At 43.4% G+C, this 24,776-nt stretch overlaps 1 protein-coding gene across 1 annotated transcript; it reads right to left on the bottom strand.

Annotated features, from left to right (window-relative positions):
* Window positions 1–1,277: 1,277 nt before the first annotated feature.
* SKP1 (S-phase kinase associated protein 1) lies at window positions 1,278–22,348 on the bottom strand. Its single transcript, XM_084637266.1, has 6 exons — window positions 22,214–22,348; window positions 18,259–18,355; window positions 8,034–8,107; window positions 6,267–6,410; window positions 5,412–5,552; window positions 1,278–2,529 (listed from the first exon to the last, which is right to left on the bottom strand). The coding sequence occupies exons 2-6, from the start codon at window positions 18,353–18,355 to the stop codon at window positions 2,494–2,496; spliced, it is 492 nt and encodes a 163-aa protein (XP_084493392.1). The 5' UTR covers window positions 22,214–22,348; the 3' UTR covers window positions 1,278–2,493.
* Window positions 22,349–24,776: the final 2,428 nt, after the last annotated feature.

The raw sequence follows: 24,776 nt of genomic DNA, 5'->3' as shown, positions 1-24,776 counted from the left end.
GTTAGTATAATGAACGAACATCTTGGATTATAAACCCTCCAATGAAGATCAGCAATTCTCAGACCAGTCTGAGAAGAGGTCTCTTCTCAGGTGCATTACACACAGTTAGGGCAATTCAATACATATTCTTGAGTCTGCCCCCCTCACTTTTCCCATTCTACTATGTGGCATTACACTTCTGCCTCCTCCCCATCCTAAACCCTGCCACAGTCCTCACCTTATGGTACAGCTGAGCACTGATACCCGCTCCAAGCCTAGGTCAGGATATACCTACAGACAGCAAGAGTGCAGCTGAGCTGCATGTAGGTTTGCCTCTTGCCATAAGGCATAGTCAGAAGATAAGGGAAGGGAACATTTAATGAGAGGAGAGGTGAACTGCCCCGATGTGTAGGACTGTAGTTTCTCTTCCACCCACCAAAAAGAAGAATCAGTTTGAAGTAGGGTAGATCACATCACTTTTTAAGTGGTGGCCAACCCTTGTCTCAGAAGATACACTAAGCAAGTTTAAGCCCTTTGTTACTGGATGCAACATAAAACAACAAAGCCCTAAACACAAGTTCATCTTGATACCTGTGTTAAGGAAGGAACTGAACATCTAAGGACCCATGACCTCGCTTTAATATTAGTCTTCGAAACAGGATTAACTTACGCCACTAACTGTAGCAGTGGGTCTCATTTTCTTTCCTAAAGAGTGTACTGTTTCCCACAGAAGATTTTTGGTGTTAACATTTCTAAGATTAACGGCATTGCTTGCATAGAAGAGGCTCCATTTGTCACCAAGAGAATTTATTTTTGGTAGCATTAGGATGCTCCAATGATGCTACCATTACCCTGAACGTAGGACCCATTATTCAGCAACCCCTCTGGAGAGGCTGTGGCAGGCTGGAGGAAGCAAGTTAAGGGATGGGTGGAGAGCAAGTTTGCTTGGGTGCTACAGCAGAGGCTCTCCAATTTTTCATGCTGTTGCCCACCTCTTAATAGCTATACCCAACTCTCCATTGTTTGGACAATTCCATGGACTGTAGTTGGAGAAACTGTTTATAGTGCAAACTGGCAGTCAGTCAACACAGTCAGATGTTAAAATTTTCTCTACATAGATTTTGTTTATGCAGCAGCTACATTGAAGTTTATCAGCAATTTCAAGTTTTACTGTTTAGTAAGACGTGCTATTCACGGAGTGTTCTAGAGGCTGTCAAGTTGCTCTTGTTAAATTAACAAGATTTTTCTAACACATCCATCATTAACCCTTTAACACCACTTAGTGCAACACCATGATCTTTAAAATGAAGAGAAGTACATTTATTAAGGTTAATTCTAGACTAAGGTTTATACAGAAAATGGAATGCAATAAGCTAAGATCACACCTCAAATGTTTACTACACAACCATCTCCTACTCCCTATAAGGGAACTGTAAAAGTCAGAAAACCAGTTACTGTTTAACTAGTTGCAAGTGGCTTTGTCCAAAAGAAGTCACACTAGATACAGCATTAGCTTTGTTTTGTATGCAATAATGAAGAGTCTACAAGCTGTGATTTCGTGTACAGTACATAGGTGAAATGTTTCTTGCAGACACAGGAAGCCATGTTTAATAAAGCTACATCACAAGCGGGTTTAGAATTGCCTAAAGCCAGCTACTGACAACATGCTGGATCAATAAGTTTAACTTTGGTAAAGTCAGTCATGTTTTTGGTCAAACTGGGAATTAGCTTTTCCTATTAAAATTCATAACTCTCCTGTGCCTACAGCAGTTCAGATTTTGCTTTGTACCAGCTAGAGGCAGGTCTTAAGCTACATGGCTAAAGAGTTCCAGGTTAACGGTAACTAGCTTACCCAGTTTTGCCAAAGCCACATTTGTGCTAGGACTGGTCTTTTGCAGGCAAAACCAAAACAGACTTAGAAAGTACTAGCCACTGAAGAGATTTTGTAATGCCTAAGTATTTGCCTGTGACCAACTAAGAACTGTGTCAAGTACTAACTTACTCCAAGGGTAATTATCGTTCATATTTAGAAGTTTGGAGGAAACTCAACAACTCTTCACTCAGCCTGGTTCCCCAAGAAACCCTTGAGTTCTTTGAATAAAAATATGCTTTGTTAATTCCATTTCAGAAAACTTTTGCAAGTGGTTTTATTTACAGTGGAGTTTAAATGCTTATCTAAATTCTGACATCTCAAGGTAACATTGTAACTGGACATGGACAGTTAAGAGTCATGAACAGGATAACCTGAAGTGCTATTTCCATACAGAATCCACGCTTAGTTCAGTTTTATTCATTGCTGAGTAAAGTAAAAAGACATCTGATTACACTGGTAAAAACTCAACCATAGGATTTAAATCTGTACTCAAAAAAACACTACACATGCAAAGGGAACAATATCCTGCTAATACAACTTCATTTGCTGCTGCATTTGTCTAATATTAACAATTATAAACAGAGCAGTGCAACTAGTATTTGGAACGATCCTTACAGTGTTAGAGTGTCAGGCACAAAACTTCACTTCTCTTCACACCACTGGTTCTCTTTGCGTACCTTAAACAAGATAAAGCTTTAATTAGATGTAGTACTATACGCATGCTATGAACTTCTAAAAACTAATTAGACAAAAACAGCCCCAGTGGCATCCTTTCCCACAAAAAGGGTGACATTGGAAGAAATGCCAGATTTTTACTTGGATGATTGAAACTAATTTTCGTAAAATATTTACCATTGCAGATTGAGAAGTTACTGAATATATGCATCTTCCAACCACTTCCTAAAATAGCCTGCATGTTCTACTCATGAATAGCTAGTTAACTGGTCAACTTGCTATACATCAGTGGTCTCCAACCTTTTAACATACAAGATCACTTTTTGAATTTAAGATCAACCCAGAATCTACCCTGCCCCTTCCCTGAGGCCACGCCCCGCTCACTCCATTTCCCCCCCCCACACACACACTCTCACTGGGCTGGGGCAGGAGGGGGTGCAGGGATCATATGGTCACACTGCACCTTATCTCATAGAATCCACTGGACAGTTCATGAATTTTACTTATTTAGTGTCATTTGTGGTTTATGGAACCAAAATCCTTCAGGGACTGTCACAAATCAGTGTAACATTCTCAACTGTGGGGCATGCACTGGCTGAGCCTGGGGCAAGGGGTGAGCAGTGTGGGCTGGGGGGGGGGAGGAGTTTGGGTGCAGGAGGGGGCTCCGGGCTGAGGCACAGGACAGGGTGAGAGGTGTAGGCTTCAGCCCAGAAGGGGCTTACCACAGGTGGCTCCCGGCTGGCAGTGCAGCTCAGCTCAGATAGGCTGCCTGCCACAGCCCCACACCACTCCCAGATGCGGATAGCTGCTGAAACATCTCTGCAGCCCCTGGAGGAAAGGGGGGGGGGGGCAACGGGTCTCTGTACACTGCCTGTGTCCACAAGCAGTGCCCCTGCAGCTTCCACTGGCCAGCTCCACAGAGCCACCTTCCCCACACCCCAGGGGCTGCAGAGACATGCGAACAGCTAGCCACTTCTGGGAGTAGTGTGGGACCATGGCAGGTAGTCAACCTGCCTGCCTGAGCCCCGCCAGATTTTAGCGGCCCGGAGATAGTGATTGACTGGCAGAGGCTCCACAGGTTGGGGACCACTGCTATACAGGATTTAGGAAGAGCTGAAGTGCATTGACTTTACACTCAAGTTCTATAACCTGTTCAATAAGTTTGCAGCTTCCAGAGTACTCTGCTTAAAAATGGTTGTTTAATGATCATTTTAAGGTAGACCATAAAGCACAGCTTGTTTTAATTAACTCTTTGAAAGGCCTTATTAGGGAAATTCTGAGTAGCTTGAATCTTTTTAGGTGGGTGCCCCAACACACCTACAGCTTTACTGCTGAGGCTTTGGAAAGGGCAACAAAGAACTATTTATGGCAACCCAGAATGTCCTATTATTGGTTTAGCTTCAGTGATTCTTCCCTCAACCTAGCTGCAGCTAACACCAGGGTTTAGGTCAGCACAGCTACGTTACTCAGGGGGTGGGTAATTTTATTTCCCCCACACCCGAGTGATATAGGTCAATCTACATTTTAACTGACCTCAGTCAAAAAAGTTTGCAAGTCTGACATAATGATATTAATTCACTTGTGAAAAAAGCCACATGCTAAACATTAACCTGTAAGGGTACATCTAGAGAGGGATAAGAAACCTGCAGCAGAGCTGCAGCTGGCCCAGTTCAGCTAACTTGGGCTTGCAGGGGCTCTGGTTGTGGGGCTAAAAACAGTTCTGTAGATGCTCAGGCTGGAGCCTGAGCTCTGGGACTCTCCACTCTCCCAAGGTCCCAGAGCTCGGGCTCCAGCCCGAGCTCAACCCTCTACTCAGTGATTTGTCAGCTCCAGAACCCGAGCCCCATAAGCAGAGTCAGCTGATTTGGGCCAGCCACAGGGTATGTCTACACAGGGATAAACTTAAGTGGCAAGTTAACTGAGGCAACAATTCTAGCACAATTGCATTACACTTTATAATATTTAGACCAAAAATCCTAGTTTTAGCTAGGAAGTCTATGAGTTGAAACACATTAGCGACACCTCTACCCTGATAGAATGCAGTCCTCAGGAGACCCCCCCCCCCAAAAAAAAAATCTCACCGCGTTATAGGTGAGACCACATTATATCTAACTTGCTTTGCTGCCCACCCATTCCTTGTTCCCTGACCACCCCCTCTAGACACCACCGTCCCTAATCACACCCAGGACCCCACCTCCTACCCAACCCCCCTGCTCCCTGTCCCGACACCTATCCACACCCCCTGACAGGCACTCACCGGCAATGGCAGGAAGCAGAGCAACACAGTCCCATCCCACTCCACTTCGCCAGCTCCCAGCTGCGGTGCTCCGCTTCCTGCCACCAGTGAGTGCGGGAAGGTTGGGGAAAGGATGCCCCCTGTACTCACCTGAAGCGGGAAGCGGAGAGCCGCGGCTGGGAGCTGGCAGATTGGAGCACGCTGGGGCTGGGCTGCTCCACTTCCGCCGCTGCCAGTGAGTGTGGGGGGATCCCTTCCCCCATACCCACTCCCCCGAGTGACACAGCTGGGGCGAGGGAAGCAGATCGGGCTGCTCCCAGCCCCCTGCTAATCCCCTGGGCCACTCTGGGACTATGAGGCCCCCAAAAGTGCCCCCCACAGCTCCTGCCTCCCAGACCCGGGGGAGGGGGGGGGGAGAGGGAGAGAGAGCGCCCCGACCGCCCTCAAGACCCTCTGCCCCTTATCCAACGCCCCGGTCTGGCGCCCTTAACACACTGCTCAGAGCAGTGTGTCGGAGCTTTACTGCCTTGTATGCAAACCCGCGTTATATCGGGTAGCATTATATCAGGGTAAACGTGTATAACACTAGCGTGGCTACTTCAGTATATAAGCAATCCAGAATTTAATGAAACCCAGACTACGGAGTACCTGTGCTTCTTCCTCTTCAGTGAAGTCATTCTTGATATTGAAGGTCTTGCGAATTTCTTCTGGAGTTTTCCCCTTAATCATATTTGCAACAGTCTTGCATGTGACATCAAGCAAACCTTTAATGTCTAAGTAATTTGCAGCCTGCAAAAAGAGAGTCACCAGATTTAAAATCAACGTTCTGCCTCTGTGGATGTACAACTTAAACCAAACACAGACTACCTTCATTTTATGATAAACTAATTTGATTAGGTAGCTCATTACAGCAAGTGTTTAAGTATATCTGACAGGGCAGTCCTAGTGGAACAGTTCAGAATAGTTCTAAGCAAACTTAAAATTTGAGACATTCCTGTTAGAAAAGGCTTACAGAAGCCTATGAACAATGAGGTCTTTTGGGCAGCCAGTTGGCTAGCCACGCAATACAGCACATTGCTTAAGTGCACACCAACTTACATACCATTAGGGTCAGGAGGAACTAGGCCTCAAAACATTAAGACTGACTTTTGAAGTGGGTTCAGGCTGCTGAACAGAATCTAGTACACAACCTTTTTCAAATGAAGGAAGTTACCGTGTTTGCAACAAACTTGACTCAAGTAGAAGACCGGATTACTGAACTTGAGTGCAAAGCTAAACGTCAAATTTGTACTTCGGTCCTCAAGCGTAGATTGGGCTGCTTAGTAGTTAGTAAGTATTTGAAGGGTGTCCACAACACGTATTATCTTGAATGATTTTACTATGAAGTGGGGAAAGTCAGACCAATTCTACCACTTCTATCTACACCACCAAGATAAAGTTCAGAAGCCTAGAGAATGTGGCTATGTGCTGAAGAGAGCATCTAATGGAACATGGACACCCTACCAGGATAAGTTCAAAAAGTGTTCCTTGGTCTACTTTCAGGAATTCTTGGTCCCATACAGGGATGTCATCTGTTCGTTTTTCCTTGTTCTCATCGTCCTCAGGGGGAGGTGGATCATCCTTGTGGTGGGTGCACCATTGGATCACCTGATATTAAGACATTAGAATCAATATAAAAAACTGTTCTTAAGCATTCTCATCAGCTCTGTTTAGACTGACTTCAGATTACAGGAACAGTTACTCTCCCAAAACTGCAAAAAATGCACAAAATCTTGGACACAATGTGCTGTGAGAGTGCTATTTGTACCTGATAGTAAGACATGTACAGACCCAGTCTTAACTACAAGACCCTGGAATTTCAAAGCCTTTTAAAATCCCGTTGAGTGCGCCTGGGTAATGAATGTCAGACATTCTGGTTCTGGAGATTTCCCAGAAGGTATTTGAGCAGATTTACATTTGCATTAGTGCACGGTCTAATCCACAGGTGGCCAACCTGTGCCTCCGGAGCCACATATGGCTCTTCAGAGGTTAATACGCAGCTCCTTGCATCCTCCCTCCCCTCCCCCCCCCAAGCCTGCAAAGCCCTCGCTCCTCCCCCTCTCACCTCCAGAAGCTCCTGCGCACCGGGAAGCTTCTGCGGGGCAGAAGGGGAAGGGGGGCATTGATTGGCAGGACTGCTGGCAGGCAGGATGGGGGAGCTGATGTGGGGCTGCTGACGTATTACTGTGACTCTTTGGCAATGTACACTGGTAAATTCCGGCTCCTTCTCAGGCTGGCCACCCCGGTCTAAGCAACACAGACACACAGAACTGTGCTCTTAATGTTAACGCTAACACAAGACTGTTTAAGTACGACCTTCTCCATACAGTTTTGACGATAGTTGAGAAATGCAGATAGGTGGTATTTGGTTTGCTTAACAAGAAAACTATTAGCAGACAGTACGGTCAGGCATTAGTGCTACTCTGCATAAATGGTTATGCATTTGTGTCAGGGAGAAAACAAGTAGTTAGTCTACTAATATTACATTTTTTATTTCATCTGAATTTTGACTAGTGAAGTGTTACCTAAGCACTGCACAAGGAACAGGGGTTGCCTGCTCTTACAGTCGCCTTTTGCACTCTGGCTAGGAGTTTATATAACGCACTGTCCTAGCCTCACTGGTCAAATGCTGCTTATTATAGAACTAACCCAATTCATTTCAAACATTTAAACTGGTTCAAACTCTTCCAACACAATGCAGACAGGATCCTTGAAGAGCCCTGACCTGCAAATTTGTTCCTCCTTCCATTTCACCTAGTAACAATAGATTCCAGCCAGTGCATTTAATGATCTGAACATAAGCCTCCCAATCTTTCATTTCAATTTGGTGCGCTCAAGTGAGTCCTCAGATAATACCACAAGAAGTCTACAACTGGAGAACCCCTGGACAAGAATAATGAGGGTGTGGATCGTGAGTTTGGTGCACAGCACTTGTATAGTATGTCTGGCAACAGCTATTACCACTGCTACTGGCCCCACACCCTTTGAGCACTAATATGAAAAGAATTAGTGTATCTGTATTATTTACAGGAAAATCTTATCTAGAAATTGAAACTGCAGTTCAACAAATCCTGCTTTTGACTGATAAACAGTTTATGTTCTAAAAAAAGGTAACTGGTACACAAGAAAGTTTGTGTTTAAATTTAATATTTCCAGTTCTCATTAAGCGATGGCTCAGTCTACACATTTTTGTAGTTCAAAGCTACTAACAGCACCTGGGTAGCATCTTACCTTTTTTAATATAGCTGCATTAACATTTGGAAGAGGGACTGGGTCATCATCTCCTTCATCGTCCATTCCCAGATCTAAGAATGGAAAGAGGATTTAGATGCTGTAACTTGCCATTCACTCATTTTTCTGAAATTCAGATGGTTTCTTCAATCCACAACTACAGTATACAATTCTGATACAGAATGTTGCTAATCCACTCAATCTGTATTCAGATTATGGTTCTCCTGCTCAAATTAAGCAGTCTTCGACAAGGCTTCATAATACCACGGCTGCATCACTTTTACACGCTACGTAACAGAATGCTCATCATACCCAAGTAGCTAGTATTTTTATTTATATTCTATATACACTGATGCATTTATGTTTCCTTATTTGCAAGATTATTAAATTGCCATTAGAAGTTCTGTTCATCCCTATTTCAATGTAATCCCACTATTAACAGTGTTGGATAATTGGAAGGAAAACTCTTTTGTCAGTACCAGCTTTTAGGTCCCGAATTTGCTACAAGTGTTCCAAAAAAGAACTCCCTTTGAATCTACTATTAAGTGAGATCTTAAAGAGCTACTGTATGAACTACAGACAATACTCTGTCCTCTCTGCAGGAGCAGTTAATACTGTAGCCATAGAGATTCTGGGTATTTGGCTTACAAGGCATTGTATATTGAAACATAAAAGCCATATTAGTTTCCAGAGACAAGGTGGGTAAAGATATTACCTCACCCACCTTGTGTCTCTAATATTCCAGGACCGATACAGCTACAACACTGTATACAACTAAGTTAATTTCCACTCTATTTGAGGCAATGACAGATCACTTGACATGTTAAGAAAAATCCTTTAGGGAAGGTGGTAAAACCAATAACCACTGTTTAAAAAAATTCAGAGTATATTTGAGACATGGTTAAACACATTTATGCTCTACTGAGTCATCAAATTCAAAACTAAGAGACTAACATCATCATGTAGAGAATATTGAAAGCACAATGCAATTCACAACGTAGACTTTAATCCATACCTGGATTGAACTACACAGGATAAATACCACATTAAGGTAACTGCCCTGATTAAATGATGCACCATACCATTTTGTTGCAAATCAAGATATCAGAATTGGTATGTTACCTTAGTTTGAGTGCCCTGTGTAAGGTTATGCAGCCATGTAAAGTGATGTATAAAATTATCTATGCATTTGATGAATAACTGATCTGCATCATCCAAATACATTAAGAAATTAACTGAGTTAGAATACACCACTGCTGCATCACCACAACCTCCACCTCCTCAAAGCAAGCCTACACACAGTGGCTAACATGCCAATGTCCTACCTACACTGGCACTCCAGCATTACCACTATTGGGAGATTTTAAACAGAAATGCTATTGTTATCCAAGTCTACTTGCAGTAGTGAGCTGTAACAGGTATTGTGTATTTCACTGATCATTTTATTGGAAACTTCAAATATACTTCATTGAATGCAATGACATATATAGGTGCAGGGAGAGAAGCTAGTTGTCAAAGTGTTGGACTGTGGAATAAAGAATTTAAACACTCCAAGGGAGAGAGCAGATGTGTCCTGGCTGAAGCCTCTAGCACCCCCGAACTAGGAAAGACTGCCTCCTGCTTTCTTGGTGTCAAAACCCTACCTGTCCCTCCATCCCCCTTTCAGCCCTCCAGTTTCTCCTCCTGCTCCCCTTTAGAAAGATAATTCTGCATTATCAGCATATGAAGCTGCAGCACAGATGTCTGGGAGCAACAGCGAGTGTCTTATTTGCACAAGGGATTCTAAAGCAGTAAGAGGCAGTGCCATGTGATTCCAGAGTTCCCAATACATGGTCTGTCTAGTGTGCTATTTATGGTATTACATAGATTTGTTTAGAAGCACTACTTCTGATTTTCAATGTAAACCAAAAGCCACTGATAACATTGAAGAGTTTAACAATGTTCTGAACTCTAAAAGTGGCAAGATCCCTTTGGATGGGCTTACCGAGCAAGTGCATTCTCTGCCACCTGCTGAGAGAACTTTTATAACTTCCTGCTCGTGTTTTCCAATATTGTTTATTGGTCATGCAGAGCAGCATCACACTAAGCAGCTTTTGGTGGCGTTACAAGGTGGGAATGAAGGACAAACAGTAAAAAAATACAATTTTAAAGGTCTATAGTATTTTATCTTGTGCATCTCATTGCTAAAAACAATTTCTACTTGAAGCCATCCAGTCTGTTCAACTAGATCTATAAGAGACATTTCTAGAAGTTAAGGCACTAACATACTCATTTCTAATGTTTGTGATTTAGCATGTAAGAGCACAGACAGGCATCCCTATTTAGGAGGATTAGGCATAGTTTGCTGTACATACAGACCATCTGGTAGACTTCCACAGATGTTTTTGTTTGCAATTTGTGTCAGTGGGAGATCAGAGCTAAGCATTATCCTGAATAATTTAACTGCTTTCACAAATGTGAAACATTGTTTCTGCTTTACTTTTCATGTATTGAGACTTTCTGAAGTCTCCTCCAGTGCTCCAACATACGAAGGAGAGATCCACTGTATTTGGAGCGGACCAAGCCATCTGGTCTGTCCATCTTAGCATTATCTACTATAGTTTAACATATTACAACAGTAAGCAAAGGCTGGATGCAAATGAAGGTAGGTGGCTTATGTTTTTGTGAACCTCCTTTCTGGGAAAGTGTTGGAACTACACAAGACTAGAATATTCAGGGGACAAACATTTTAAAAGGCTTTTGTCTAAGAGTCATAGAATCATAGAAGGTTAGGGTTGGAAGAGACCTCAGGAGATCATCGAGTCCAACCCCCTGCTCAATGCAGGACCAACCCCAACTAAATCATCCCAGTCAGGGCTTTGTCAAGCCAGACCTTAAAAACCTCTAAGGATGGAGATTCCACCCCCCCCCAGGTAACCCATTCCAGTTCTTCACCACCCTCCTAGTGAAATCGTGTTTCCTGATATCCAACCTAGACCTCCCCCACTGCAACTTGAAGCTATTGTTCCTTGTTCTGTCATCTGCCACCACTGAGAACAGCCGAGCTCCATCCTCTTTGGAACCCCCCTTCAGGTAGTTGAAGGCAGCTATTAAATCCCCGCTCATTCTTCATTTCTGCAGACTAAATAAGCCCAGTTCCCTCAGCCTCTCTTCGTAAGTCATGTGCCCCAGTCCCCTAATCATTTTTGTTGCCCTCCGCTGGACTCTCTCCAATTTGTCCATATCCTTTCTGTAGTGGGGGGCCCAAAACTGGACACAGTACTCCAGATGTGCCCTCACCAGTGCCGAATAGAGGGGAATAACACTTGCCTTGAACTGCTGGAAATGTTCTTACTAATGCAGCCCAATGTGCCATTAGCCTTCTTGGCAACAAGGGCACACTGCTGACTCATATCCAGTTTCTCATCTGCTGTAATCCCCAGGTCCTTTTCTGCAGAACTGCCACTTAGCTAGTTGGTCCCTAGTTTGTAGCAGTGCATGGGATTCTTCCATCCTAAGTGCACTTGTCCGTGTTGAAATTCAGTAGATTTCTTTTGGCCCAATCCTCCAATAAGTCTAGGTCACTCTGGACCCTACTCTAGCATATCTACCTCTCCCCCCAGCTTAGTGTCATCCGTGAACTTGTTGAGGGTGCAATCCATCAGATCATTAATGAAGATATTGAACAAAACTGGCCCCAAGACCGACCTCTGGGGCACTTTGCTTGATACCATCTGCCAACTAGACATCGAGCCATTGATCACTACCCGTTGAGCCTGACGATCTAGCCAGCTTTCTATCCACCTTATAGTCCATTCATCCAATCCATACTTTTTTAATTTGCTGGCAATAATACTGTGGGAGACCACATCAAAAGCTTTGCTAAAGTCAAAGTATACCATGTCCACCACATTCCCCATATCCATAGAGCTACTTATCTCATCATATAAGATTTTGCAATCTTTAGGTGTGTCATTGGTACCAATGAAAAAGAAATTAAAAATGAATTTATTGGTTAAAGAGTAAGATGCTAATGATGTGATAACCTGACCTAGGACAGAACTGCTGTTAAACATGAATACATTTGTAACTTTTGGTTCTGTTCCTACCACTTCACATGGGAATGCCAGTTTTCCTTATATCCCTACTGGCTGCAGGCAATATCTGGATGGCACTTTTAAGTGACTGCCTCAGCCAGCTGCAGGTGGAAAAAAAAAATCAATGATTTTTTTTTTAAATCTGATTTTTTTTTTAATCTAAATCAGATTTTCATAAAATGCTTTTTGAGGAAAAACCTACCTAAAGATAATTTTAATTACGATACATTATAGAATAATAGAATATCAGGGTTGGAAGGGACCCCAAGAGGTCATCTAGTCCAACCCCCTGCTCAAAGCAGGACCAATCCCCAACTAAATCATCCCAGCCAGGGCTTTGTCAAACCTGACCTTAAAAGCTTCTAAGAAAGGAGATTCCACCACCTCCCTAGGTAACGCATTCCAGCGTTTCACCACCCTCCTAGTGGGAAAGTTTTTCCTAATATCCAACCCAAACCTCCCCCACTGCAACTTGAGACCATTACTCCGCATTCTGTCATCTGCTACCACTGAGAACAGTCTAGATCCATCCTCTTTGCATCCGAGAGTGCTGAAGGAATTGGCGGCTGTGATTGCAGAGCCATTGGCCATTATCTTTGAAAACTCGTGGCGAACCGGGGAAGTCCCGGATGACTGGAAAAAGGCTAATGTAGTGCCAATCTTTAAAAAAGGGAAGAAAGAGGATCCTGGGAACTACAGGCCAGTCAGCCTCACTTCAGTCCCTGGAAAAATCATGGAGCAGGTCCTCAAAGAATCAATCCTGAAGCACTTGCATGAGAGGAAAGTGATCAGGAACAGCCAGCATGGATTCACCAAGGGAAGGTCATGCCTGACTAATCTAATTGCCTTTTATGATGAGATTACTGGTTCTGTGGATGAAGGGAAAGCAGTGGATGTATTGTTTCTTGACTTTAGCAAAGCTTTTGACACGGTCTCCCACAGTATTCTTGTCAGCAAGTTAAGGAAGTATGGGCTGGATGAATGCACTACAAGGTGGGTAGAAAGCTGGCTAGATTGTCGGGCTCAACGGGTAGTGATCAATGGATCCATATCTAGTTGGCAGCCGGTATCAAGTGGAGTACCCCAAGGGTCGGTCATGGGGCCGGTTTTGTTCAATATCTTCATAAATGATCTGGAGGATGGTGTGGATTGCACTCTCAGCAAATCTGCGGATGATACTAAACTGGGAGGAGTGGTAGATACGCTGGAGGGGAGGGATAGGATACAGAAAGACCTAGACAAATTGGAGGATTGGGCCAAAAGAAATCTGATGAGGTTCAATAAGGATAAGTGCAGGGTCCTGCACTTAGGACGGAAGAACCCAATGCACAGCTACAGACTAGGGACCGAATGGCTAGGCAGCAGTTCTGCGGAAAAGGACCTAGGGGTGACAGTGGACGAGAAGCTGGATATGAGTCAGCAGTGTGCCCTTGTTGCCAAGAAGGCCAATGGCATTTTGGGATGTATAAGTAGGGGCATAGCGAGCAGATCGAGGGACGTGATCGTTCCCCTCTATTAGACATTGGTGAGGCCTCATCTGGAGTACTGTGTCCAGTTTTGGGCCCCGCACTACAAGAAGGATGTGGATAAATTGGAAAGAGTCCAGCGAAGGGCAACAAAAATGATTAGGGGACTGGGGCACATGAGTTATGAGGAGAGGCTGAGGGAGCTGGGATTGTTTAGCCTGCAGAAGAGAAGAATGAGGGGGGATTTGATAGCTGCTTTCAACTACCTGAAAGGGGGTTCCAAAGAGGATGGCTCTAGACTGTTCTCAATGGTAGCAGATGACAGAACGAGGAGTAATGGTCTCAAGTTGCAGTGGGGAAGGTTTAGATTGGATATTAGGAAAAACTTTTTCACTAAGAGGGTGGTGAAACACTGGAATGCGTTACCTAGGGAGGTGGTAGAATCTCCTTCCTTAGAGGTTTTTAAGGTCAGGCTTGACAAAGCCCTGGCTGGGATGATTTAACTGGGAATTTGTCCTGCTTTGAGCAGGGGGTTGGACTAGATGACCTTCTGGGGTCCCTTCCAACCCTGATATTCTATGATTCTATGGAACCCCCTTTCAGGTAGTTGAAAGCAGCTATCAAATCCCCCCTCATTCTTCTCTTCCGCAGACTAAACAATCCCAGTTCCCTCAGTCTCTCCTCATAAGTCATATAGCTCAAATATATCTCATCATGGAATAAGGATTATAACTTCTAATTCTATAGTAGGAGAATATATTCATGTAATGTTTAAGAAAAGTTTTGTAAATGAGTTACAATAGTTCATGGATTAGGTACCCAATTTTATGGGGCTCCAGGGGTTTCTGTATAGATTATTTAGGTTAATCTACCCTATTGGACTCAGTGCTCAGTCTAGAAGATATCATCAGAGAAGCTTAGTTTTGCAGTTCTCAAACTGTGGATAGGACTCTCCAGAGATAACATGCTTGTTAACAGCAAAAATGTTTTTAAACAAATATATAGAGGGGAGAAACAACAGACCTCAACCCTATTGTCCCTCTGCAAATTTGTGTACACAGAGTCAATCCCTTACCTCTCTCTAAAAGTACAAAGTTTCAAAAAGTTCAATGAGGGACAGGCAGTAGAAATAAAAGTGAAACTGTTTGAGCAGTATATTCCAGAAGTCTTGAGGTCTTTTTGAGTGTAGCCTTCATTGATTTGAGATCTACCATACCATTCTCTCACTAGAAGGGAAAAACTATAACGGCAGCAGGCCGTAAAAGAGACCCAGTTCGGGAATAAGAACCATTCAAGAAATATATGTTTGCTGATGATATTTTAAAGGAAGTCACACCAGTGAACTGGTGGAAGTCACTTAAGAACTTGGATTCAGAGACTGTTGAAGTGATAATCTCACTTTTAACAGCAGTAGCTTCTTCTGCCAGTGTAGAAAGAATATTTTCTTCCTTTGGACTAATTCATTCCAAATTGAGAAATCGTTTGGGACCTGAAAAAGCAGGAAAGCTTGTTTTTCTTTTCCAGATTATGAACAAACAGGAAAATGAAGGTGAAGACAGAGTTAGCTGCATAAGCCAATATTTTAAGTTTCTCATGTTGACCTGGCTGACAAAAACAAACAAACCTGATTTTAAAAAACTTGAATGTTTAACTAAATTTGAAAATTCATTTGTTTTGTTAAAATATTATACGTTTGCTGTTGAAGAAAAAAATCCAGAATACATAATAATGTCGTTTTAGTTAAACAAAACAATTTAAATGTCTGTCTGGTGATGTTCTCCTCCTAATACAGCCTGGCAAGAAAATCCTCCAAATATTAATGATTAACCTGTTGAATTGGAGATGTTTATGAAGTCATTGGGAGGTGAACTATGGGCTTCAATTACCTTCGGTAAATGAAATAACCGAACAATGATTCATTTTCTGATATAGCTGTAAAACTAATCTGAAAAGTCTTCAAAATAAATCACGTTAAAAATGTATATAGTGTACACCTTCTAAAAATGAAATCTACATCTAAGAGTTGTGAAGAATATGTATTAAGGTTATAACCACCAACAAGAATGCACTTTTATGTAGAAATAGTGATTAAATTGAGGTTTTCCCCATCTGCCTTCAAACCTCAAGGACAAAAACGGGAAAGCTATCTAAGAAACAAGTTGCCTAAATAAAACCAACATTAACATGGAAAATTGAACAAGGGAAATGGTATGCATAATCTAACATTTACTCTGAAGGAGGTATACTAGAGAAAGCAGCATCTTACAAGTTTTAGATATGTATCCTTTCTCTGCACTAATATTGGTGGCACAGAGCATATCAGAGAGGCCCCCAGTTTCTAGCATATTGCCACACCCGCACTGCAATAATTAGTTGTGCAGAAGTCCAAATTAGCATCTTAAGAGGACTTCTAACAGTCAGCCTGAGGATGACGAATGCAAATTTGCCATTCAGACGATCCCTGACCAAAACAGCTCAACCATGAAAACAGCTGACTGCCTATAAAAACATTTCTTATTTTCAACTGTATTCAATATGAATTTGACATTGACAAATGTGTCACACTTGAGGAAATAACTGCATTTAGAAACAAGCATCTTTTCTGACACTTTAGGAAAAGATAAGAAATAAGAAACAAGACACAAGTGAGTACTGTATAGGCCCTCTCTTTGAAGTAGTAGTGCCAGTTAAAGTGAGCCAACAGACTGGAAAAAAAAAAAAAAAAAAGACTACAGCACATCTACAAGAGGGACTGTAGTTTGGAAGGAGAGTGCCACTGGTTTCACAGGTGAAGGTTGATGACAGACACCCTGGGGCAGACACTGCACAAGGCCACTGGCACTTAATACCATGTCATCAGTCTGCTCAAAAGAGGCTAAAAGCAACACTGATAAGGACTCTGGTGCTAAAGCCTTGTATATACCAGGGCTTCCACCAACTGGCAATTTTTTGCCAAAGAAGCTTAATGTAGACTATTTCTGAGGGATTCCGTACCAAAAATAAAATGAAAATTCTGCACACAGTATTTTAAAACTCTTCCAAATTTATTTGTCAATAAATAAATGGAGGCTCCAGCATAGCTATAGGGAGCTCAGGCCACTGGCTACCCAAAGGTGGGAGATCACCCTGCAGCCCCCTCGCATGGGACACAGCGGTGAGGCTGCACCCGACCCTGACATCGCAAGTGCCCAGTCTGTCCAAAAACACCCTGAGGCCTGGCGCCTCCGAACCAGGGCAGGCTCAGACTGGCAGGATCCAAGCGTGGAGGGATCCAGGTGAGGTGAGGGGGCTTTGGGTGTGGCAACCTGGGTGCAGGCAGCTGAGTGGAGGGCTGGATGCGGGGGCATGATCTGGATTCAGAGGAGCTCATTGGGGTGCAAAGGCAATGGGACTCTGCAGGAGGGTCCAGGTGAAGGTGGCTGGAGGTCAGCAAGGGGTTATGCAGGGAGGAGCAGCTGCCTGTATAGTGACTCACCCTCCCACCACAGCTGAAGGAGCAATGGTAGCAAGAAGCTAGGGTGGGTGAGATGAAGCACTTCCAGCAGCCAGGGGAGGTTTCTGGTGGTTGGTCTAACCCAGCCCCGCCGTTCCTTGCAGGGGAAGAGGAAGGCCTGTACTCCGTACTCACAGCCCAGCCAGGACTAAAGGATAAGGTGCAGGATAGGTGCCACCAGTCTTGGCATCCCCTCGCCGGCATTTCCTCTCCACCAGCTGCTCCAGACGCCTGAAACAACATGCCCGAGCTGCTGGGGAGGGGTGTGTGACCGCTCTTACAGTTTCCCTTTGCTTCCCCCATGAGAAAATCATTTTTCCATGGGGAAGCCAAGAAATCTGAGGGGGACATGAATTCTACCCACATGCCATGATGCAAAATTCCCCCAAAGTTGTAGACAAGGTTTAAGAGAAACATTCATACCACAGACATGTCAAATACAGAGGTGCGTTTTGCAGAGGCTATGATGACAAAACTTCTACAACAGAAAGTCAAACAAAAGATAGTTTTCACATCAATTGGAAGATATTTGGTAGACTTGCACTGACAGTCTGTCCTCTGTTGTAAGCTGCCAACGGTGGGAGGTTAATGTAAATGAGACCTTGAGACATACTGGGTATTTCAGTTTTAAAAAAGCAGCAGCAGCTAACAGCTAAGTTAAAGATTCAGACAATAGGGCCAGTCTGATATCCCCGTCACCGTTTACTTCTTTTTACTTTTTAAACACACTTTCATCTCTTAGCTTTGATGTTTAAGTTACGTTTGTTGTACTTTAGTAGCCATCACACAAAGCCAGTAAATTCAACCCAGAATAGAAATGTTTTGTGGAAATCAGCTATTTAGCATGATCACATGCCTAGAATCAATTTGTGCTACTTGCCTACCACCACAAATCAGTACCTGTACTTTAGGCCTAAATAGCCAAGTAAGTTGCACATCAAAACTCACCTCTACCTTACAACTACACCATAAGAACCCACACTTAAGTGTTACTTATATAACTGTTTGCTTTGCTATTTGTGGTTGTACTAATCCCTTCTCTTATTATATTTGTGCCTAAGACAGTGCTTCCAAGAACCATTTAAGTGGAATTGTGGTAATGCACCTCAGTTTTTAAAAATTCTGATTTGAGTGATGTTTCCTGGGACATTAGTTTGCAATAAGCTTTTCGCTCAAATCTGGACTCTTACCTTCCAACATAGTCTTGATAGTTACAGATTGCTTTGCAATTTCAACGTCAACTTCAAAAATTTCTCCATCTGAACTTTGCAGTTTAATGGAAGGCATCTACAACACAAGAAAGTCACCAGTTATTTTCATGCAATGGTTTGCAGAGAAGTTAGTGTAATACAAAGTGCTGTTCAAGTTACAAAAGCCATCTTTACCATTCATATTGCCTCTTCAAGACAAATGCCATCAAGATGGGACACACCATTGTATATGGAAGGGCAAATGAAGCGTCCCCCATACAATCAGAGACATCTTCACAAAATTTACTGTTTGGATAAGCAAGTCTTAACTCACTACTTCTAGAGAAAAGCAGCTGAGGATGTGAGAGTGGAAAAGTAGTATTCTAAGATTAAGCAATTAGGAAGTGTCTAATATGTTGAACAAGAGGCCAACACATTTCACATTTAAGTTTTAGGGCAATGATGCAATGTGAATGAATGCCAGCCATATGTTGGCAATACTAAAGCTGCAGTAGCATCCCTCTCTGATCTTAAATATGGTTTTAAGTGACGCACCAAAACTTCCAAGTACTCCCAAATACCAATATTTCTTCAGATGGCAGAAGGGGCTAGCAGATTTGGAGACTATTCAGGTGAAGTTAGATCCCATGGCACTTTCAAAATTCTGGTTTCTTGGACAAGTCTCCCGCAGACGAAACAAGTTTGACATATTACTGATATTGGAGAGCTTTCAGAACAGATACTGGGTAAGCTTTTCACACCTGCCACCACACTTACTGTTCAAGACATTACTTAATACATTGCTAGGTCGGGGGGTGGGGGGAAAAGGAGGAGGGAAGGATTTTAGAGCATAAATCTTAACAAGTTCAGGAACAACAATAATAAACTGTAAGATTACTTGTTGCAGCATGTGCGTTTGAGTTTCCTGGAGGTGTTTTTATTAGGAGTCTGATTATCAAGCCTCACAAAACTGATCTTCCTAAGAGTTATGCTACAGCTCAAATACAATGGGTGAGGTTCTATGGCTATGAAGATGGTCAGATGAGATGATAATGGTGCCTCAGTGCCTTAAAAAAATATATATACATACATACACACACACACACACACAAGTCCTTCAAGAGTGCTTCTGAAGCCAAGCTACTTCAAATTTTAGAAACCGACTTTAATTCATTACAATTAATATGTAAGCTGTATTAGTGAATTTCTCCAGTTAACAGCTAATAGAAGAAGAAAGCAAGCTTGCTTCTATTGCAGTGTTAAAGAATTAGTCTAGACTAATTGATTCTATACTAGCTGTGAAAGCAATTTATGTTAACAGGAAAGGTCTCTGAAGGCAGCTATACTTGGAGAAGAGCCTGTGTGAAGTCATTAGCCCTAGTGCCTTCCATGTCTCAAGACCTTTTTTGGTCATTTATTACCTTTTTGTTATTTTGCTTTGCAGAAGGATATCACAGTTTAGAGCTCCATTAGTGGATATAAGAGAGCTAAGTCATGCATCATTTGACACAGTCAGACAATCCAATTAAAAACCTGCTGGAAAAAGCTTTGGGGACAAAAGGTAAGGGTTAGGGGGCCTAAGATTCCACAGACCCAAGATCTACTGCAATTAAAGCAGCTGACTGGATGTCGCTCTTTCAGCTAGCTTGCATTATCTGCTCCACAAGGCAGACTCTAGCATGTCAATACTGCTGATCCGGAGTACTGCAACAAACCCAGCCCAATGAAGCCCAGCCAGTGCAGGTTATTAAGCAGAATACAAGCTGAATATAGAACCTCATCTCAATTTATGTTTGGCAGAGTTCGAGCCAATCCTTTAACCCCATATGAAAATGTTACTATACCTTAAGTGGTATGGGTATTTTTGGATGGACTCAGACTCATGAGCACTGCATTTCTCACTGAACTTGGATACTGAATTTATTGCTGCAATGTTACAACTATGGTTTTTCTTTTAAGACTGCTGAATATTGATTAAAGTTACATCATTCAATATTATTAAGCAGACCAGTCCTACAATGAAAAGTTAAGATTCCCTCAAGTACAAATCTAGCTTATTTGCTAGATATAAATATAACTTCACATCTAAAAACAGTCACCCCGCAATCCTTTTTACTTTTTTTTTGGGGGGGGGGGGAAGGGGCCAGGAGGGAAAGCACTGACAAGACACGAAGTCTACTTTTGACTATTTAGACTTCCTGCATTTTATTAATTAGTTTCCTTGAAATTTTGGAATTAAGTTATTGCTTACAGTTTGTTTAGTGTCAATACAGCAAATTTCTACTAAGTGTAATTTGATTTACATCATAGCACTGCTTGTTCCATAAGCAGACTGAGTCAGCAGTATTTTTAAATGCCCTATTTTCAGTCTAACTAAGCTGAAATATTCAGTGAAGGGAGAGTCTCATATATCTAAGTATTTTGATTACATGATGTCATATAGAAATTGCTGCTTATTGCGATCAGGAAATACAAGACTCTCTTTAAACTGAAATTTACACTTCTCCCTTCATGTGAATGTTTTTGAAAGGAGCAATTTCAAGTTTACATTTGTTATTAGAGTGACAGCATCAAGTTTTCTTGTATATTCAGTGCATTGACACAATAGGTTGAGTAGTTATTAGCACGACCTGATTAACCACATGACATTAAGCCACACAGAATATTTTCACACAATGAATAGTTTAAAATTAGACATAGGTATAATGTCAAGATGCTATTTGGATCTAGTCAGCCAAAACTTAGTCATGTTAAGGTGCAACAAATGCGAGAAGTGTAAAATTAATATTCATACATGCCTAGGTTGTAGAAGTCTAGGATTATTACATAATTCTGCACAATGGGATATATCCATAGATTTTGCCTGATCAAATTCAGTCTATGCAATACTATTTACATTAAGGTCAGTTTCACACATCAGTTTAAGTCCAAAACTCAAATACACATTGATTACATCAGTGTCACAAACAGGGCTTTATTGTTAGAAAGTCCTAATCAAAAGGACATTTTAAGTAGTTTAATTCTCATTATCATTATTATGGAGATCAGGGTTTGTACTTCGTTAGTAAAAAGAGTACCTCCTAGAAGAGAAATATCATTTGCAGTAGAGAACTTGGAAAACAAGTTAGCCTCAAACACCAGTACAGCTCAGTGACTAAGCAGAACAGTGCAGATCCTGTATTTTGAGAACACTTAATCAGGTAGCACTTTAGTATTACTATTAAAGAGATGTACTTAAATTACAGCACTGCGCTCAAATATTACGGGAGCAGCTGCTCAGCTGAACCATTTACGGTATCTTTAGCCAGCTCTGCGCCCTGCGAAGCTGTTAAAAGACGTACTCCGGGCTCGTCCCCTGTATTTCTCAGGCTCCCACACAACAGCCATTAAAAAGGGTCACGTTTCAGACACTTGCTTAAGGTCTGACAAACAAACACACACACACACACACACACACACACACACTAAGAAACTGCTCCGTGGAGCCCAGGGCAACGCACAACACAGCGGAGCAGAGAGCAGCCCGGGGTTTGCCTGCGCGGCAGGGGCTGAGGCGTCCTTCTACCTGAGCAGCACCGGGGGCAGGGATCCTGCGTTACCCCGCGCTGACCGAGGCCGGCCGGCCTGCCTGCCCGCCCGCCCTTCGCCCAGGGAAGCCCGCGGCCCTCCCCCCGCCACAAGTGGTACGAAGCCCCCTGGCCCGAAGGCGCTTCCCCACCCCACTTGGAGGAAGAGGCGGCTCCCCAGGCAGCAGCCCACAGCAACCACCTCCCCACTTTCCTCCGCGCGGGGCCAGGCCCCGCTTCCCCCAAGCGGCCGCTGCGGCCTCCAGCCCCGGCCTGGCCTAGAGCCCTCGGCCCGGCCCCGCCCCGCTCCCGGGATTGCCAGCCCCGCCGCCGGCAGGCGCAGGCGAGCTTGGGGAAGAGACGTGAGCCATCAGCCCCACCCCCCTCACCGCGAGACAGCGCCCGGCTCCACGTCCCTCCGCGCTGACCGAGATCCGGCGGCAGCAGCTACAACTAGGGCCCGGCTGCGGCGACGCCTTTTATAGCGCGGGGCGGGGCGGGACTCCGGGAGGTGGAGGGCAAAGGACCCCTCCCGGCTGCGTCACAGACCAACTGTAGGTGTCCGCGCAGATCGCCTGAGTGATCGCCAAGAAATGTAAAATGCAGCCCTCCCCCGCGGGACACAAACGCCCTCCTCACCTCCACCTTAGATACGGGGGGGTGGGGCGAGGGGGAAGGGATTTCATGCACGTAAACAGATTGGGGGAGTTAAGCAACAGCCACGGCGTCTTTCAGGCAGAGGGTGCCCCTGCCAGAAAAGCTGCCTCACATGGCAACGGCAACAGCCTCATAGTGGATGGAGGGGGTCACGCCAGCACGTGTTTCCTCCATGCCCCTTGCTAGTGGTGTAGACGGCCTCCAGGGCTAGGGCCCATGTTGCCCTGTTCCCAGGGCCCAGCCTCTAGCCAGCAGCTTCTCATCCCCCCCCCCCCCCCCCCGGGGTTCTGTTCCCAGTTCTTGGCATGTCTCATTCCCCATTAGCAAAATGGGAGTGATGATATTTCCACGGCAGGATTCATTAATACCTGTCAGGAAGGGACCACATCTTCCTAGTTGTAGCATGATTGTGATCAGATCGCTTAGGTGCAAATGCTATATAGATAATACTGTTACATCTTGAAAACTGCACTGGAGGAATATTATAACAAAGCTCAGTCCAGTTTGGACATGGGGAGTGTTACTGACCTAAACACCTCAGCTACTCTAGCCTTCAGAGGAACAAAATTCAGCCTTCTACCCCAAAACACAAAGACCTCTAACCCTTGCACTAAAGGGAAATCTTTATCAGCTCTGTCAAGTGCACCTCATTTTCAGAGATTTAATCCCCAAATTCCCTACCTTCTACACAAATTGGTGTCCCCTCATTTTTATTGTTGGAAGAAAAATTATTAAAACAGGTTACAGCAAAGTTCTTTTCACTATAAAAAGATGAAACCTATAACATTTTAGGATTCCTGTATGAATCCTTTTTGTGTCCTTCATTTTGATTCTCCGATGCACACATTTGTGCCTCTGAAGGTACATGATTTTCATTAACCGGCAGCAGTACAGAGCCTATGCCGCATAGTTGAGAGGTTCTGATTCTATCCTGTTGAGGGCAAGGTTACTTAAAGGATTAGGATTGCATAACTACATATATTTTACTCTATACCTCAGAAGGCTGAGTCAACTCTGCAAAAATTCATACCTCTGTTTTCAAGGTATTGTACTTACCTGCATGGACTGGGAGTGTAAAACAAAGAAACTCACTGTTGTCAATTACTGTGAGTGAGCTAGGGATACAATTATTGTCTAATGAAGGGAGCTTGACAGAAACTAGGCTATTAAATTAATGTTGAGGGCTGAGGATAAATTTGCTAAGCAGCACTTTAATCTAAAAGCTGTATGTCAGCTAAAATCCTCTTACATTAATGTGTTAATGCTGTCAATCGTTACATTAAACCCCATCTCCACTAAGGGAAATGCCATGCCTCTACTGCAGCACTTGATTTCTTAAGGAAGGTTGGCTCAGTGCCATCTCTTGCAAACAAACGGCCTAGAGCCCTCAGGCACTTTTCACATTATTTAGTACTAGAATAAAACACTATTCAGAGTAACCCTGATTCAGTTTAAGGGCCTTCTTGTATGGTTCCTGTCATCCTCTCAAAGCCTCAGTGTGATGTAAAATTTCAAAATAAGAGATCTAAGAAAAATAATGGTGAGAGAAGCTTAAAATAATGGATTCAGTCTGTATTACTTCAGTTTCTTGAGTCACCCTTTCAGATGTAAACACAATAAAACCTTGCTTTATGCAACCACTCAGCAGACTAGCAAAAATTTGGTCTTTAACTAAAGAAAATAGTATTGGAGATCTTGAGGATAATATTAAATTGTTGCTTAAGACAACGGTTTGCTAGTCTAAACTGGAAATTTATAACCATGACGACTGGATAGCAGTTTCACACAAGTTTATGTGGCACACAGTTAAATTTGAGTCTAACTGGAGACCATTAATCATTTAAACCCCAGGCCTCCATTGAGCTCCAGGCAGGTGGACGGAACACTGCCTCTGAGTGGAATCCTACTGATGTCTATGAAGGAGAGTCTGCCAGCATGGAGCTCATAGCAGTAATTGGCCTTGGGCCCAGAACCTCAAAGTACTTAGGTATTGTTCTGCTCTGCATTGCAACACCTAACCCCTAGGGCCGTCTGCTGCCTAGCAGAACCCTCAACCATAAGGTGCCCAGACTCCATATACAATGCAGGAAACAAGTTAGGCACCTAAGCAAGGGATCCTCAGAAGCCAGCAAAGGATGGGGGAGGGATAGCTCAGTGGTTTGAGCATTGGCCTGCTCAACCTGGGGTTGAGAGTTCAATCCTTGCGGGGGCCATTTAGGGATCTGGGGCAAAAATTGGGGATTAGTCCTGCTTTGAGTAGGGGGTTGGATTAGATGACCTCCTGAGGTCCTTTCC

Source organism: Lepidochelys olivacea (genome assembly GCF_965140295.1).
Source record: "Lepidochelys olivacea isolate rLepOli2 genome assembly, chromosome: 8".
In the NCBI taxonomy this organism is placed as follows: domain Eukaryota; kingdom Metazoa; phylum Chordata; order Testudines; family Cheloniidae; genus Lepidochelys; species Lepidochelys olivacea.
This window is presented reverse-complemented; position numbering and strand designations above follow the sequence as displayed.

Coding starts and splice junctions, on each gene's coding strand:
- SKP1 (XM_084637266.1), bottom strand. CDS start 18,355: ATGCCTTCCATTAAACTGCAAAGTTCAGATGGAGAAATTTTTGAAGTT. Junction 6,411..8,033: donor ATGCAGCTATATTAAAAAAG/GTAAGATGCTAC, acceptor TCTTAATATCAG/GTGATCCAATGGTGCACCCA. Junction 2,530..5,411: donor CTGAAGAGGAAGAAGCACAG/GTACTCCGTAGT, acceptor ATCTTGTTTAAG/GTACGCAAAGAGAACCAGTG.